At 36.4% G+C, this 19,049-nt stretch overlaps 1 protein-coding gene and 1 long non-coding RNA gene across 4 annotated transcripts; one reads left to right on the top strand and one right to left on the bottom strand.

The window, feature by feature from the left end:
* Nucleotides 1-2,122: 2,122 nt before the first annotated feature.
* On the bottom strand, nucleotides 2,123-3,079 carry LOC307000809. The gene is made up of 3 exons (XR_013798091.1): nucleotides 2,971-3,079; nucleotides 2,772-2,882; nucleotides 2,123-2,675 (listed from the first exon to the last, which is right to left on the bottom strand). It is a non-coding gene; the product is annotated as an uncharacterized lncRNA (long non-coding RNA).
* Nucleotides 3,080-11,268: 8,189 nt separating this feature from the next.
* Nucleotides 11,269-15,244, top strand: LOC307000808 (uncharacterized protein). Of its 3 annotated transcripts, XM_079616679.1 has the most exons (10): nucleotides 11,270-11,422; nucleotides 11,582-11,645; nucleotides 11,923-11,963; nucleotides 12,228-12,479; nucleotides 12,731-12,792; nucleotides 12,941-13,110; nucleotides 13,467-13,579; nucleotides 13,701-13,759; nucleotides 13,975-14,144; nucleotides 14,516-15,244. In XM_079616679.1, exons 2-10 carry the CDS (start codon nucleotides 11,606-11,608, stop codon nucleotides 14,599-14,601), a joined length of 993 nt encoding a protein of 330 aa, XP_079472805.1. In that variant the 5' UTR covers nucleotides 11,270-11,422; nucleotides 11,582-11,605; the 3' UTR covers nucleotides 14,602-15,244. The 3 variants fall into 3 exon arrangements, with proteins under 3 accessions (XP_079472804.1, XP_079472803.1, XP_079472805.1); XM_079616678.1 differs by having other exon boundaries at nucleotides 11,269-11,422; nucleotides 11,923-12,479; nucleotides 13,479-13,579; XM_079616677.1 differs by having other exon boundaries at nucleotides 11,269-11,422; nucleotides 11,923-12,479.
* The last annotated feature ends 3,805 nt before the right edge of the window (nucleotides 15,245-19,049 follow it).

The following is a 19,049-nucleotide window of genomic DNA, read 5'->3' as shown; positions in this document are numbered from 1 at the left end:
TCTGCATTCACAGGTGGACGTCATTTAAATCCCCGCCCAGTCTCCCCACGTGGCTGTCAGAAAATAATGGTCAGACGCAGTTTAGACAATAAATAAAATTTATTTGAACCTTACAATAAACGAGTCATGAGATCTTACAATGAGCCATGAGATCTTAATGAAGAGCGTGCGCTGCTTTGCCAGAGGAATAATAAACTTTTAAAAAATGATGTTTTAAATGTTGAATGTTTTTATTGTTTCAGCATGTTTATTAATCTCCCATTTCTGTTAATATAGTCATTGCATGCTATAACCTTAAACCCAGATGATCGATGATGTGACTTAACCATGGTTATTTTTGTATGATCAACTCTGGAAATATTCCTTCATTTAAAAAATGTAATTTGATTTAAGGATGGAGATTGCACAGGAAACTAAAGTGAGTGAGTGAAAGCAATTGGGACATTGCTTCATTTTTATAATCTTTACTCTTATTGGTGTCGTGCTAGACCTAATTTAAATATTAAGCAGGAAACAGAAATCCGATCGGTGCGTTTACACTTGGCATTAACATGCGACCTGTAGCCTATCTTGATGTTGTCCACATACACATTGAAAAGACGAGTGTAAACGCGCTTCTGATCGGAATGTTATCCGATCAGCGTGTCCAGTTTCGGAGGTAGAGGACGCATTGTGATCGGATCTCTAAACGCAATCCAGCCATCGTGTCTGCATTCACAGGTGGACGTCATTTAAATCCCCGCCCAGTCTCCCCACGCGGCTGTCAGAAAATAATGGCCAGACGCAGTTTAGACAATAAATAACATTTATTTGAACCTTACAATAAACGTCAATATTTAAAACAGTTTATTTAGACTTACATGACACTGTGTGTGTCATTTTTCATTTGAATTGTGCACAGTGGCGGACTGGCACCAAAAAGAGGCCCTGGCAATTTTAGCAGAGAGGCCACATTTGTCTTCTCAAGTCATCTGCAACCGACAAAGAAACATAACATTGCACAATTTGTGCAACATTATCTGAACGAGGCGATCGCCTGTACAATCACAGCTGTGAGTCATGAGATCTTAATGAAGAGCGTGCGCTGCTTTGCCAGAGGAATAATGGGAATAAACTTTAAAAAAAATATGTTTTAAATGTTGAATGTTTTTATTGTTTCAGCATGTTTATTAATCTCCCATTTCTGTTAATCTAGTCATTGCATACTATAACCTTAAACCCATATGATCGATGATGACTTAACCATGGTTATTTTTGTATGATCAACTCTGGAAATATTCCTTCATTTAAAAAACGTAATTTCATTTAAGGATGGAGATTGCACAGGAAACTAAAGTGAGTGAGTGAAAGCAATTGGGACATTGCTTCATTTTTATAATCTTTACTCTTATTGGTGTCGTGCTATACCTACAGACCTAATTTAAATATTAAGCAGGAAACAGAAATCCTGATTGCCTAATGATCCGATCTGCTTGATCGGATCACGGTGATCGCATGTTAATGCCAAGTGTAAACGCAGCCACAATGCGTTGTTAAAAGATAGGCGATTTTTCTGATCTTTGCCATTTAAAAGATCATATAAAAAAAAATTAAAAAAGAGATTTAACTCCGGCTTAATTAGAAGGCGTTTTTCACTTCCAGCCTTCATGAACAATTAAAAACTGTCCAATCCGATCTACTGTGCATGCGTGAAACGCGTTCACCCAGCAGACAGTATAAATACAAGAAGTCCGCTGTTCGTGTAAGTGTCCAAACTGGAGTATAACCAATGGACCGCCATTTTGAAGTGCTTTCCACTACGTGAAGTGGACGGGGGAGTAGCGGGAGTATATACAGACCCTCGTTCCCTCCATTTTGACAGAGGGAGCAAGTCTACTTCATATACACTTCAGGCAGCTCCATATACCACAATGCAGCACGATTGTGACGTCACCACAGATCTCGTCTAATCACAACTCTATGAAATATTATGTAGTGTAGGAAATATAAGCTGACTACGCCACCTCCTTATTAAGGCAAGAGGAGCCCTCTAGGTGTCACAAAACTGATTATGGACAACAAATGTTGTTTGTAAAATGATAACAATTTTATTGTTCCAATAAAACCATAAAATATAAAAAAAGTGTCGATAATAACAATTCACAGAAGTTGGAATTAGCTCTCCTCAAGACTGCAAGAGGGTCGGGCCTCCCCTTGTGGACCTCCTATCACCTGTAAGAGACAGAAGAAACCCCACAGCATACACCGCAAATAAGTAGTAACCTTTAAGTCACTATTTCAGTGCCAACCTCCAGTACACACCACCCAAATCACGTAAACCGAAGGAGGTTTGGTGTAGATGCAGGCCCAACCCTGTACAAAGTGTCTGAGCACTGGAACACACAAAAAGAGGAGAGCAGTACCAAAGAAACAAAGCAAATGACAAACAACATTTAAGATCAAAGTCAATATCAAATAACAATAACAAACCACAATATAAATCTAAAATATACAAGAAACAGAGGCTGGTCTGCCCCTTTAACAATAAAGGAAACATGCATGTTAGTACACATCAATGCTGCCAGTACCCACAATATAAAACCACCAAACAAAACATAGCCTACTTAACGAAAGCACAACTGCAACACAGTTACCCAGTCTCAGCTCTCAATCCCCAAACATGATTGATAAAGGTACTATAAAACAAGAGAAAAGATTACCACATCAAATACATTTGTATTTTAATTGCATCAAACTCAAACGACCGGTCTTAAAATGTATACTGCGTTTACCGTTATTCAGCATTGCAACACGGCCGTCAGCCCATTGAAGGTACCGCAGCAATGAATGTTTGTCTGCCTCGCTTCCCAGGCAGAGATTAAAACCTACAGTAAATAATCAGCCTAAAAGAAGAAAATATAACACAAAGATGGAATTGTGCCATCAAGGCGCAGTCACTCCACGCAAACAAACCACACAACAAAAACATACCTATGAAAGGGTACAGAGGCTGCACGTCGAACTCAACAAATACCTGTTGCTGTAAGAACCCTTTATGCGGTCTTAATGGTAGAACTAGCCACCTGCACCTGAAACTGATTGCTGGCCAGTCTCCTCCCACAATTAATTATAATTTTGTTTTATTTAAAACAACCCAGCCACACCTATATACATTTGGATGCTGCATTAAACAAATTCTTAAAGGGAAAAAAATGTGCATAATAAATCAACTCCACAGCTGACAAGTGATGAAGGGCTTATGTTCAAATTCAGCCCATTGCAGTTTCTGCCAGTAGTGGGCACTCGTGCAACGTAAGCAATGACGTACATCAAGTGAACGAGACGGAGGGAAGTTAGCGAGTGAAGGGCATGACAATTTTGGACTGGAACGCAACCCAGACTTTACTGTTGGAGGGGAGTGGTTAAGCGTTGTAACGAAGTTCGTTGTTATGGAAAGGAGGAGGCGGGAACCGGCGAACATTCAAAAGACTTTAATAAATAAAATAAACAAATACAAAACGAAAGTATAAGACGGCAGCCCCTCGCAGATGACTGCTTGCCACACAAAACAGAAACAAAACATCAAATAAAACTCAGGCCTGTTCCTCTCTCGATCTTCACAGTCGTCGCTCCTCCTTTATGCTTCCGCTCCTCCGTGAGAGATACGAGACCGGTGCGCCTCACAGGTGGCGTTCATCATTAATCACGCCACCGGCCTCGCGTCGCTCTCTCACGTCCCTCGACCTCGTCCTGCTTGCCACAAGCGTTTTCAACACAAGCCATCAAACTGACGTCATCAGAGAAGGAACGCCATTCCTGACCATTTTCAGATTTCGATTAAAGATTACCACGACAAACTATTTTTTTCTGCCTATTAACTTGCACGGATTAATTGTTCACCACAATACTAATATGCGCTAACAAAGTAAATAGGGTCAATTTTGATTTCATGACAACTTTATAAGCTCTGTGGTGATTTCTTGTTTTGTAGTTACAGCACTGGGGTAATGTTTTGGTGTTTGCGATGGTGCTTTGAGGGCCGCAATTTGCTTTATAGTTTATTTCTTAGGGTACGTTTACACGACAAAAACATGCTCAAAACTGGGAAGTTTTTCCTTTAATTTTTTCGCGTACAGACGACACCATTGTCAAAACGATCCCCATTCACACGGATCCGCGAAAACTACTAAAAACCATGTATTCTGCTGTCAGGCCATTAGATGACGATGAAACACAGATTGAACACGTAATAAGCATGTGTATGACGTCATCATTTTCACAAATTCACTTTTTTGTTGGGAGACTTAACAAATCAGCATTTTGCAAACAAACTCGATCTGCTTTGCAAATGAAAAACTTGACTCGCAAACAAACAGGTTACATGCAATTTGTAAGATGGTTTGTATTTATTTGTGAAATATTAGGCTCATTTATTTATATTTGTAAAACACAATATTTGTTACTCCACTGCGTTTTCGCTCAAATTGACCTTTGTATTTGAACATTGCTTTCTGTTTGTTTGCAAGTTTTCCTTTGCAAAGCAGATCGAGTTTGTTTGCAAAATGCTGGATTTGTTTGTTTAATTATGGCACATAATTCACTCCATAGTTTTCAGGCACCCAAAACGCCGTTGTTGTGTAAACAAACGGCCAAAACGCATACAAAGTTTTACGTTTTTAATTGAAAACTGTCGTGTAAACAGCCCCTTAGTTGATTGACAGGGGTCATGATCTGAAACTTTCTCACAGTGGAAGAGGACGTGACTGTGATGATACAGTCACAGATGAGGCTGGTCTAGTGTTGGTGGTTTTATCAGGTGCATCGGTATCTTGAGACACTATACGACCTCGGGAAACTTATCACCAAACACTCTTTCAACAAGGCTTAACTTTTTGTTGCTTGTGTTTGCTCCTGGTTTTAAACAAGCTTTAAAACTTGACATGTCAGATAAGGTCTTGAGTGCCATAGGTTCCTTCAAGGCAAGTCACATTTCTGTTTGGACTGCAGATTTCTGACAGCTTCACTAGTAATGCCCTAGTGGCTTTGATGGCAAAGAAAATCTTACTAACCCAAACTTTTGATATTAGTAGTAGCAACTAGCAACCTTGTTGTCAAGATGAATTGCTCTAAACTGTATTGAAAGGATGCAAATTAGCATTCCCCAGAGGCCAATCCAAGATCCACCACAATTGTGTGACGTTCATCTGTTCAGGGAATGTTGAAAAGACAATATGGGGCGGGAGAGGCATGAATTTATTTAACATGAGTGTTTTTTGTATTCATCCCTTTGACTCGCCCTACAAACATCAAGGAGTGGCAGTTCAAAACAATGGATACGGTTTCCATCTCGATCACTTGAATGTGATTGGTGGATGTGATTTAAAAGCCTGTGAATGTAGTAGAAAGAGAAGTAGGCTATCTTCTGCCATTTTTGTCAACCATTGCTCTTATTATTGTTGTTGTTTTCATAGTTTTTAAATGATTTAACATCTTTAACTTGTATGTAGCCAGAGATGTGCATACATACATGGAAATGTATATTTAAAATACAAAACATGGTGTGGAAAAATGTATTTTAAATACAAAATACTGTGTGAAAAATTGTATTATTAAAAAAATATAGAATGAAGAAACTACATAGGCCTACTGACTTTTAATTCCTAACCTCATCTCTGCCCTCTCTGTTCATTCTTTCTTTCTTTCTTTCTTTCTTTCTTTCTTTCTTTCTTTCTTTCTTTCTTTCTTTCTTTCTTTCTTTCTTTCTTTCTTTCTTTCTTTCTGGCAATTCCAAATAAACTAATATGCAAAATAGCAGCCATTATTTCTGACCAGGTTACAAGTTTATTACTGGTGGTGAACACTATTTAAAAAAATCATACTGGATGTAAAACTGTAGGAACCTTTTCTACTATCTAGCAAAGAATATGGATGGGCAATATGTAACAATATATATCATGGTTTCACAATTCTCAAAATCAGTTTTAATACCACAGCAAAAACTGAATTTCAAACTCTTTTTTTATTTATCTTAGGTAGTCCAATGCTTTTTAAGTAGGGGTGTAACGATACCCTCATGTCACGATTCGATACACTTCACGATACGATATTATTGCGATATTCCAAGACATATAAAAGGTTATCGAAAAAATCTACTGTTGATTAAAATGCTGTAAATGAATAGGCTTGGACTTGGTGCTGGAAACCCAATGCAATAGTGACACCAGAATAAAAATATTCATAATTCTGAAGCTGAAAATACAGAATTATTTATACAGAATAGGCCACTTACTTTACTTTACTGGTAACATCAGACATTTGGCATTATCAGCACCCATAAATATTCCCCCATTGCATTATTATACATTATATTAAACATTATATATAGTAGTTTAATGTAGTACTGACACTAAAACTCTGAAAACTAATTTTTGTATAATTAATCAGTGCTTCTTTTTCCACTCCAAAGTTAAAATAATTCCTGCCCACTAAAAGCTGCTGGGATACATTTGTTTACCCCACAAATAGGCCTATGTAAACATTAGGCTTTAGGATTTAGAGAAAGTTCCATCGATTCACACTTTATGTCATTGCTATATTACCCAGCCCTAACATGCAGTAATGCTTTAAACACATTTGACAAGCTAGTTGAGTTAATCATGACATCCTTCCATAAAAATCACTGATCCAATGCTAAGTTGTACTGAATGTGTTGGGGTTGGGGGGAGGGGAGGAGGGGAGGGCGTGTGTGAACTAGTTGATGCACGAAACCAGTACTCTGATAAAGAGGTTGACTGGCATAAAGTATTTTATGTATTTTGAACATACAAAAATACTCATCTCATCTTAAATGTATTTAAATACAAATTACATTCGATTTTTCCAAAGGCTTCAAAATACAAAATAGAAATGTGTATTTCAAATACGTAGCCTATTTTAAATACATGTATCTGAAATACTACCCATCCCCGTATGTAGCTTTAACTTGTATTGCATTCAACAATGATATCTAAAATCAATAATCAAACTATTAGTATTAAACTATTACAAATAAATTGTGGTTTGTTTCTTCTTGTTCTGGCCTGAATGGACTAAATAAAATTTGCCAAGCATACCATTCATGTGTCATCATGTTAAATAGTTTCGTTTGGGTGGGGAATTCAATCTCTTGTATCATCCATTCACTTATCAGTTTCTTGCACGCAGTTAGTGAATGGTGAATTAGTCAAATTAACTGCTCCTTGTAATGTGAACTTACTAGTTTTATAAATGTCCTTTTTTGCTGTTTGTGAGAATTAGTGGCTTTCAAGAAGTTTTACTGATATGTCATGTACTCCTAAAATATGTGTAACTGTGCAAACCAATTCCCTGGCTTTTTAAAAAGTGTACATGGGTTTTCCTTGTTCAAAAAAGAAGGCCCATTCTCCGGAAGATGCTCCATTTTAGTACTTCACTGATCAGAGACACAGATACTTTATTTTGATTGTCACCGTTAAATATTCTGTTGACTACAAGTACTAACTCTCGGATGACAACTAACTCTCATTAGAGTATTAGTAGACTGGTATGACATAGTTGCAAAGTTATTTATAGTCAGTAGGATGTCTGTTGGGGGAGCATCAAAATAAAGAGTTAGCAGATATTATGCTGTCTACTAATACTTTAATGACTGGTAGTTGGCACATAGTTGCAATGTTACTTATAGTCAACACTCAACAGAATGTCTAGAGGACCATCAAATAAAGTGTTACCGCAAAAAACAATAAAAAAAAGAAAAGTTCAATGTAACATCAGAAAATTAGCACGTCCCCATTCATAACACTTATATATATTGTATTGAAGAATATACAAATTGTTGATTATACAAAAATCTTTTGTTAAAAATTTATGATGGAGAAAATTATGGAGAAAAAAACGAGTTAACATTGCCATAATATGTATAAACTACTTTTAATTATTATTATTATATTTTTTACATTACATAACAATTGCCAGAGCTTCCTTAAAAAACGATTGTGTGTTTGACGAAGAAGCAAACAGTGTTTATAAGTTGTAAACTTAAACTTATATGGTGAATCTAACATAATGTGTTTTGGTCATAGGGTTTTGGTACAGAAAAATGTCTTCTCTTATGTTCCACGGAAGGAAGAAACTTGTGAGTGTGAGTAAATGATGACAGTTTTTGGCTGACCAGAATCCTTTTAAACCCTGTGTGAAAGAACACTTCACATCTCAAAAACTACATACGCAACCAGTGTGCAAGCACTGGTAAGTGGAGGAAGAATAAATGAAAGCGAGTGACCCAACACACTTTTAGAAAACAAAAAAAGACGTAAAAGATGTATTGATGTGCAGCTAATCTGGGAGTATTAGATCACTGAACTTGCTGGGAATGTTTTTTATCTACAAAGTAAGGAACATGCGCAAATGGTAGTTTAATCTCTCAACAATGGGTGTGTCACCAGGTAGCTAGTTATTTTTCACATTTACTGTGGTAATCTTGATAACTAATACATTATTTGACAGCTCTAAGATTTAAAATGTCTAAATAGTACATTTAGATAAATTTAATAAATAATATTTCCTTTATTTGTTTCAGAAATTTGCATAACATCTGATTTGTTAGTACGGGTATTGACTACTAGTATTGCGTAATACTAAAACATTAAACATTATTACATAAACATGTTTAATCATGTCAGTACACTTCTCATGCATGGGAAAAGTTCAGTAGGCAACTTGTGCACATTAAAAAAAACATTGATTCTTATTCTTGTTTATTTAGAAAGAATTATAATTCATGTCACTGATTTTGATACTGACTGTACTGACGCTACTGTATGAGAACAGTTTTGCTTTATAGATGAAATGAACTAATTGAATATAGATTATCTTTACAACGGAACTGAATCGGCGCTGAACTGACTTCAGCTGAACAACAGCCAAAATGCATAATTTTCCTGTTATCACTGTAAAGCTGCTTTGAAACTTTGAAAAAAAAATCTTGACTTAACTATCAACATAAGATGATAAACATGATAGCACACCTAAATCACTCCGACATCTATTTGATGTATGCATTTTAATCTTCAATATGTTCACTGTCAATATCTTAATAAATGCAAACTGGGAACATTTTAGAGAAAGTTATGAATCAGAGTGTGTCAATTTGGTATTATCAAGATGTTTATCAGATGTATGATGAGATTAAATACTTTTCAAATCATGCAACATCTGGGAGATCGGGTCGAATACTTTTGAAACAATGGTAAAGATGGGTAAATGTGTGGAATCTGAGGAATGAGGAGGGTGGAGGACACAAGCAAAGAGATCCAGGGTTGAGACTAGAAAGGGTTGGAGTCAGATCGTTTGAGACTCGTACAGGGAAATGTTAAAATTTTTCAGTGTGGAGATCGGGAAACATAAGTAAATGTTTATGAAACTCATTCAGAGTTTTAAATCCATTGCTTTAGACTTGAAATGGAAAATAACTTAAAAAAAACACCCAAATGACTTAATTCAAAAAAGAAGCCACAATTAAGCCTGTTCATTGTAGTCATTTTGGGTTTCTGTTCAAAAGGGAGGTGCGCACTAGCAGGTTAAACTGCCTTGCAGAAACTAGGTTAAATAAAATGATAAAGTGATATGCATCTCAATGGGACCATGCTTAACACATTAGCAACTGCCGTTTCTGTATAACTATCCAAGCCAAAGGCCATTACAGAGCCACGGTCTGCTATCACTGTCAAGTCAAACTGGTGTCAAGAGACTTTTCCTTTTCTGGACAGTCCTCATGTCTGACACCTCACATTTATCATTTGCTAAGAGTTTAACATTTTAGCAGTGATAAAATGGACACTATGATTTTACCAGTTTCAAATGTCATTCAAAAAATAAAGATGAAAGTATATTGAAAAGAAAGCATTTACAATACTGTGCAACAACTGTTTAATGTCACATTTACATTTTTACAGAATTGATTAGGCGGAAACTAAAAAAACGACTGCTGTAATTATAAGAGGCTTGTGACCATTCTGTGACGTTGAAGACTTGGCATGAGGAAAGCATTCTTGCCTGTTTACCAAAAGCCACAAGGAAAAACAAATTAAATTAAAGATGCAAAACTAACAGCCATACAACCATATAAAGACTGTAATCCATATAAAAATTGTTGTAGAATTTAATATGACAGGTTATAATGTGTGAAATTGTAGGAGCATCAAGAGATTATAAGAGCATAAGAGATTTTAAGAGATGTTTGCGGTTAGCACATTTTTCCTCTACTTTGTTTTGGAACAAACAATGCGGGTTACCAGGAGTTACATTTGCTCGACAAGCCAGTTACGTAGTTTCCTAATGTTTTGTTCAAGAACTTGAAATACAACATGAAATAGAACATGATTGTGAGAAAACACACCTTTTTTTTTACCACACCCTGTTTTTAAAGACTCTAAGTGACTCTTATCATCCCAGACTGTTCTCAATGCACAGTAATACACACACACACACGCACTCACGCACACACACACACACACACACACACACACACACACACACACACACACACACACACACACACACACACACACCCTGGCCTATAACAATTCAGATTTGTTTATAAAGCACCATTTAAACAACAGAGTATAGACCAATATGCTGTACAATAATAATATTCACCATATAAAAAATAGCAAAAGGCAGAGACAAAAACACCAAAAAACAAACAACATACAACAACTCGGACTAGAAAAGAAGATGTGCCTTCAAACCTCATTTAAAAATATTTAAAGTTGGGGCCAGTAATGTGAAGCGGTAGATTATTACAATGCTTCAGTGCAACTGATGCCAAGCCTTACAGAGCATGTTTCACCTTCTCAAAATCACTAAAAGAGAAAGAAATGGCTTTACTTCCTCCATTAATTGTATATGGAAGTGTTTATTTGCTAACACATTGGATATGAAATTTGAATGAATTTTATGGGGGGATATGTTACTTCGGAAAGATTAATTTCAGTCAAGGGTGTTAAAGTACATATTTCCACATGAGTATTACTACTAAGTGATGGCACAGAGTACTATTGTGTGTTAAAAGATGTCATAACTGTTTTTCAGCAATAATTTTTCAGTTTGCCATAATTGGTCAAAAACAGACAATGCAACATGTAGGCAGGTCATACTGTCGTACAATGCTACTGTCATCATGTGCAGTCACATACCAGGGAACAAAGGTATTATGTTATACGTTGTTAATCAAGTTTGTCAACAAACTCTTGCACTCTCATTGGTCCATTCTTCTTCAGAAGAAAAACGGTCTCCCTTTAAATGCCATCTCTCCTGTCTGCTGTGCTTTATTAGAGGTGATCATTCAACGGATGACAGGAACTTTCCTTGAAAAGCTTGCTATACGGATTAACCTGGATTGCCTTTTTGACCCAATATTTAAAAAGTAAGTACAAAACATGTTATCAGTTGTTCTCCTTATCCATGTGATATAAAATGTAAAATGTAATACAAAAATATATAAACATTGTTATGTAATGTTGCATGAAGAAATGTTTGATTTTGAACTTTGGTACATCATACTTGTATGCTTAATTTTTTTTAGGCATATTGTTAAAAGAAGATCGCAATGGAGTGGAGGATCATTGTAGCTGTTCTGTGTCTAAGTGGTAAGAATCTAGTGATACTTGTTCCAAATCATTCTGTATCATTGCACTTGAATTGCAAAAGTCAGGGATTATCAGAAACCATAATGTTAAATAAAATTATTATAACAACAAGAAAGGTTAGTGAAAAATAATTTTCACAACAATCCAGCTGTAAAATATATTTACTCTCAAAATGGAATCAACTGCAGTCAAATAGGCTTGGTTGGCTTCAAGGCCACATTAATTTAGTTTTTTGACACTTTTGTTGAACTTTGTCCCATTTTAATTTTACCCAAAGCAGCAACAACTCTAGTTACGAGTGAAATTGTAACTCCAGTTGCGAACCAAACTACAACTCCAGTTACGAACCAAGCTGCAACTCCAGTTACGAACCACACTGCAACTCCAGTTACGAACCAAACTGCAACTCCAGTTACGAACCACACTGCAACTCCAGTTACGAACCAAACTGCAACTCCAGTTACGAACCAAACTGCAACTCCAGTTACGAACCAAACTGCAACCTCCGTTACGAACCACACTGCAACTTCAGTTACGAATCAAACTACAACTCCAGTTACGAACCACACTGCAACTCCAGTTACGAACCAAGCTGCAACTCCAGTTACGAACCAAACTGCAACTCCAGTTACGAACCAAACTGCAACTCCAGATACGAACCAAACTGCAACTCCAGTTACGAACCAAACTGCAACTCCAGTTACAACAGTCCCTGCACCTGCTAAAGTTGCAAAGTTTAATTTAGGCTTCAGTATTGCCAATGACTTCCAGGCCATCTACTCCGATCTCAGTAATCCCGAGACCAAAAAGCTGTCAAATACCATCATCACTGAGGTAATATTTTTCTCCTATGATGCATGAATGTCGATTACAATAGCAGGAGACTCTGGTAATGTTGTGTATTTTATTATTAAAAATAGATACCACTGATGATGTATGGTTTTACATGCTGAATAGTTTGCTAAATACTTACTTTTTGTCTGTTTTAAAACTACATTTCTTGCAGCGAAATTTGATCTGAAAAACAGAAATGCTTGTATGCAAGTAATATGATATTTATATGATTATTTATCTATGTGTTACAGTGTTCTCGAGTTTACAAGAGTCGGTTTCCAAAATTCTTCCGCATGTTTATTCGGAAGTTCAGGTAACAGTGCATTCAGTTGTAGTCATTTCCAAACACCCTGTTATTAATCAGTTTGTAAATCAAGTGACCATTTGATTGTTCCATTTGGTCTTTGAGTTGTTTGTTAGTCAATTATCTGACTGTGTTTCAACATGGTTGATCTCCACAGCAAGGGCTCCGTTGTGGTTGATGCTGAGCTCGAGTTTGACTCCACGAATGGCACTAGTCCTAATGTGACAGACGTGACAGGCACCCTTGCTACGGCTATCACGAATGGAAATTTCAGCTTCAAAATTAATAGCTCAACCATCAATACTACTGATATCCCAGAAACCAGTGGTCAGTGTATTTACAGATAATTTTTTTTCCTGTTAGATATTTGTCTGTTATATTGTGAACCCTTTAAATGAAGAACATAGACATAATCATTCTTGTTTGATGATAAACACACACACACACACACACACACACACACACACACACACACACACACACACACACACACACACACACACACACACACACACACACACACACACACACACACACACACACACACACACACACAATATTCAGAGATTCATTGTATATTGGTAAGCCTACAAAGTGTAATTGAATTGTGACCCATTTTCCATTAATTCTGCTCAAAAATTTAACAAAACTGACGACCAGTGCTAATACTTGAACTCCGACAGCTTCTCTTACAGACTACAATATAACCTTCAAACTGAACGACGCCTTTACAAAAGACCTTTCAAATATGTCATCTGATGCAGCCACAAAGCTGGCAAAAACCATAATCTCTGAGGTAATTCTTTTGTCCTTCAAATAAGGGTTTAAATATTTCATTTGAAAAACAATTTTAACATTTCTTTAGTTTTTCATTATAAAATGTAATCTCTTCTGAACTGTTTATTCATTTGTTATAGCTTGATGGATTTTACCGCGGTTTTAAGAACTTCAATCGTACGTTGGTTTCAAGATTCAGGTACGATATACAATTCTAAATACAGCCAATGCTCTGTAAAATTGCTTCATCACATCTTGTTTTTTATGCGTTTATTTATTGGTTGATTGTTTTGTTTATTTGAGTATTATAATGGATAGTTGCTTAGTAAGTCACTAGACCACTGTAGATTACTGTTGCATTACAGTTTTTCCATTTATTCCATTTATTAATTTATGAACATTGTCCCCTCTCAGGTCTGGCTCCATTGATGTTGATGGTCTACTTGGATTTATCGGTAGTCTTGCCAATAATCCTAATGCGACAGAGCTGGCTAAGGGTCTTGCTGAGGCTGTTAGAAATGGAACAGTCAAATTATCAGTTGATCCAAAAACGATCAAAGTTACAGATCCCTCAGGATTCTCTGGTCAGTATACATTTATTCCTATGTTTTCGTGCAATGATTGATACACAATTTCTCTAAAAATCTGACGGCTTTAGCAGCTCTAATAATATTCCTAGATGAATAATAAATAAATCATACAGAACATGTCAACCCCTTGGAGAAATATAAGTAACATGAGAATGAAAGGAGAATCAGTAGTGTGGGCTGTTGTGTTTACAGTCAGCAAAAGCAAACTGAATGAATGAATGAATGAATGAATGAATGAATGAATGAATGAATGATGAAGGATTGGAAGTCCATAAAGGGATTTTAAGCTGTTTCTAAATACTTTGTTTACTGGCCTAAATTAATCAATAATTAATGTGCATTTCCTTTATTTTTATTTTTTACAGCTAACAGGTCTCCAGTCCTGGCTAGTATGCTCACAGCTTTGTGGATGACCCTAGCGTCACTTCTTTTGTCAGCTGTGATGCACTAATCACAAAAATCATGCTACTAAAACATGACTGTGACATCTCTTATATTTTCACTCAAATCATGAAGCAGAACGAGTCAAGTTATGATGTAGCTGTAATATTTACTGTTTTTTCTTCCCACATATAGAGTATGTGTGAGTTATTTATTTTTTTGTTCTGTGCTTTACAAAAAGCATTTTTTTCCTCTGTACACTGAGCTGGAGATATAATGAGGATCGGTTTATTGAAGCCAAATCTGAACATTCCTCTATGCTGCAAAAATGGTGCCAATGTATTATGCTGAAGATCTTTTTTTTTGTAACCAGGGTACACATGTGCAATCTATGTATTTAATCTTTGAGTAATAGCAATGAAAAAAATGTTCTGATAAATCTGAACATATGCCACAGAAATGGCACTAGTGAAATGTATATATTCAAAGGTAAAATAATGTGATTCGGAACTGACATTGTTTTTCTTCTTTTCAATAAAATATATCTTCCAATGTATTAATTAGATGCTGAGTAACTCACAACAAAGGTACACATGTGCAATCTATGTATTTAATGTTTGAGTAAAGGAAAAAAAAATTCTGATAAATGATCTGTATCATGTTGTATAAAGTATGTTTAATAAAATGAAGGGTGAATCCTGTTTTTAATTGAATTGCTTCAAGTATACTTTATGAACAAATTTAAGGTTATTCAACTTCAACTTTGACTTGTGATAACAAGCTGGGATCCAGGCTGTTCTCATATCATCGAAATTACTTTAAACATCAGATCACCCACAATATTATATAACAAATACATTAAAACAGGACATTTACTGTCCTGTAAATATTTTATTTTTATTTACAAAGATTTAAAACTCCTTAAAGGGGCTATGTGTAGTTTTCAGCGGTATCTAGCGGTGATGTTTCAGTGTGCTCGAGTGCTCGTGCGCATACTTTTATTATTATGTGGAGTTTGTGTTGGAGTCTGTGTTGTGCTGGGAGCAGGTCGTTTCTTAGTATTAGGCCGGTGACACACTGGATGCGTGGCGTGAGCGTGCATGCCGTTTCTGTTGCGTGTCAGCTGTGTGGCGGCTGCGTCGCGTTTTCTCTGTCTTTACACACCAGAACCGTGCCTGACACGGCGCTGGTGTAGGTGACAGAGGGAGGCCGCCTACAGACCAGGCTCTTGTCTTCACGACAACAATTTAAACTTTTCACACACCTACACCTTCCAAAATCCGAAAAATGGGTAAGTGGGCTGTCTGTTTATTTCAATAACATTTACAAATCTGTGTAGCTTTAAATAGCTTATTTAGCCTACCTGATGTTGGACCGTCACTCAGAATACACACTACGTTGTTATTGTAGTGTGTCATATTTTTTTCATGTAATCACATTGTTAAGAGCATAAAAAAAAAAATTTAAATTTTTTTTTTTATAATTTATTCTTATGTTAAGCTATGACCTCTGTATTGGACACCAGGACTCGATTGTTTAAAAAATATAATGACATGAAATTATATGTATAGGCAAAAATAATGGGATATTTTATTTTCAGTCACCAATACATTTTGGGGTTTCAGGTTTTCTCTAACCACAATTTGTATTAAGGGGATTCTCAGATATGTTATGAAAGATCTAACGTAATGATTTGATACACCATTTTACTTTATGCAATATGTAGTTAAAATGGTCATAAATTAATATTCCCATTTAATTCAATATATCTTTTCACTGGATCTAATTTGCATATTAATGTGTTCTTGCAGTAAGATTTAATGATAAAAGTAGTGTCATTGGAGTAATAATTTGCAACATTTTAATAATAATATCTCATACTTAATAGGAATATGAATGTATAATTTATTTCAATATTCACTTGTTGTTTCTCCAAAAAAGCCTGATAAACATGATTTAAGTCCTGATGTCCTCTACAGTGGACATATATGAAATCAATGCCCTGTTCTTTAAAAGATGAAACCCCATAACGTTTTCCTGAGATGTTGGTTTAATGAAATTCAATTTGAAAATTTGTTCAAATTAATTATGATTACAATATATTATCATATTTCCATAAATATGAAAATATGATACATTTTAAAAGTGCTAAATTTGATCACTACATAAATGTCAAACTTAAACCTCAAAACATTTGGTGTCTCTGAAAAGCCCTGAATGTGTTATTTACAGGACACCAGATTGTCACATGTATGGTGTCAGAGAAATTAAATAAAAAATAATTTCCACTACAGTGGACAAAAGTCTATTCCTGGGTCCCTATTACTATTGAAAATTATAACGGTATTTGTTCTTTTTCAGTTCGAGTTGTTGACAGAAGAAAAGCCGTTGCGACCCTTCTTCTGTTAAGAATTAGCCGGAGGAGAGACAGACGATGGTGGTTTCACCCCATGAATTTAAAGAAGAAAAAGTTTCGGAGCTTATTATCATCACCTCGTTGCAGAGTTGCAACTTGATTCCGAAAAACATCTGAATTACTTTCGGATGTCAGTTGAACAAATGGAGGAGATTCGGTTTATTGTCGGACCCGACCTGACGAGGCAGACAACCAATTTCCGTGATCCTATCGAGCCCAAGCAGAGGCTTGCCATTACACTCAGGTAGGCTTTTTATTCTCTATAATAAAAGAACAAAAGACAGTTCAACAAGAAGACTTTTTAAAAATAAACAATTGAACATTATAAACGTTTAAATAACAAAACACTATTCTTTACACTAAAACAGATACATTATTCCACATAATGTTACTTTTCAAAACTGAACTATTTACATTTTAATGCCATTATTTAAAAATTGTGGTAGCTGTGGGGTAAAGGGTCAGACATATTCTCCAAAAATGTCCTGGGAGGGTCATCTTCGGGAGGAACAGGATGATATTGGGACCGGGCTGTGTGTGTGGGGCTGTGTGGGTGAAATGCAGTGGAGGTGGAAGAGTGGCTTCCTCTTATAGGGCCTGGGGTGTTCATCTGTGCCAGCTGTCTGTCCTCCAGTTCAGTGAGAAATGTCAAAAAATGAGTTTGGGCCTGGGCCTGTGCCTCACGTGCCTAGGCACCAAACTCAAAGCAAAATAGTACATCTCCTCTTGCGCAGTAGGGACATGAGGGGGGACATTCGAAGTTGGAATAGAGATGATGTCCAGTAGCTGTTGCTCAGCTTCACTTACTACTTGTCTTCTCCTGTCACGTGCAGGTCTTGTTTGAGATTGGGTGCTTCGTCTAGTCTCTGACAGAATAGCTTGAATGCGGGGGTGGGCTGGAGTGTGACTAACTCGGGAGTGGGGTGTTGATGTGATTGGCCCAGATGGTGAGGTTGGGGTGTTACACCTCTGTGATGTTGGAGTTGCTGTGCGCTCCACATCCTCCTCTATTGCGCTCAAATCAATGGGGTCCTGTGTGTCTTCCAGTGGTTGTGTTGGATCCAATGAACATCTTGATCTAAAATAGAGTAACAGTGGTCCTTGTGATAATTAACAACCTTTGTGTATAATGTAAACAATTTAATGTTTTGTCCTAAGAAGTTATTAAGTATCTCTATAACCATGTCAGGGACCAAACAGTCCGGCAATGAGAAGAACAGAAGTTTCTTGTTGAAAAATAGGGTTTTTTTATTTACCCAAAAAATACTAAACAATAGAAACCAAAAACTTAACAACTAGGCCTATAAAAGAGGTCAACAAAATATAACTATACTCAACACAGCATAAACCAAAACAGGATATGAACTGAACCAACTGACCTAACTGAATGAGACACAAGGGAACATATATAGTGGTTTGGCCAAACCAATTTACACATAAAGGGAAAACAAAATGGACGACAAATACAAACAACTACAAAACAAAACAAACTAAACCCCAAATCCCCCTCCAACATGGCAGCACATGGTATGGCTTAATTGGCAGGCCACAGGATATCACAGTCCTCCACCCTTGGCCACGCCTTTCTTCCCCCAGGACAGACCTCTCTCCCACATGGTAAAAAAGAAACAATGATTAATAAAACAGAAAATGCTTACATAGCCCTACAATGTGAAAATGTGTGCACTCCATTTAAACGGTGTATGGCTAAAGCTAGGGATGGGTAAATGAAGCCTCATGAAGCAATGAGGCTTTCCCCTGACTGTTCCGGGAAAAGATTCAAAGCTCCGAGAGTGTCGAGAACACCGCCATCTGGTGTTTATTTAAAATAAAGCAGCCAGAAGCCTTTGTAAGAAGCTCTGTCAGATGAAGCAACCACAACACGCTCCATGATTTCAATGTTATGTGTACAAATAAAAGCCTTACACGTTTGTGTTTGATTTGTCCATTAAATAAATTATTTTACCAACTAAAGTGTGACAATAAAATATAAAATGAGCTTATGATTGATTCAATAAGATCTAATGCCATTCTCTCTCTCTCTCTCTCTCTCTCTCTCTCTCTCTCTCTCTCTCTCTCTCTCTCTCTCTCTCTCTCTCTCT

This window comes from Phoxinus phoxinus (genome assembly GCF_949152265.1).
Source record: "Phoxinus phoxinus genome assembly, chromosome: 6".
In the NCBI taxonomy this organism is placed as follows: domain Eukaryota; kingdom Metazoa; phylum Chordata; class Actinopteri; order Cypriniformes; family Leuciscidae; genus Phoxinus; species Phoxinus phoxinus.
Note: the sequence above shows the minus strand (reverse complement) of the source record. Positions and strands in the feature narration are given on the sequence as shown.

What these genes read in the sequence shown, in the direction of transcription:
- LOC307000808 (XM_079616677.1), top strand. Translation starts at nt 11,606, where the DNA reads ATGGAGTGGAGGATCATTGTAGCTGTTCTGTGTCTAAGTG. An exon ending in ATGTTTATTCGGAAGTTCAG is followed by an intron (nt 12,793 to 12,940) that starts GTAACAGTGCAT and finishes TGATCTCCACAG; the next exon opens with CAAGGGCTCCGTTGTGGTTG. An exon ending in AGATCCCTCAGGATTCTCTG is followed by an intron (nt 14,145 to 14,515) that starts GTCAGTATACAT and finishes TATTTTTTACAG; the next exon opens with CTAACAGGTCTCCAGTCCTG.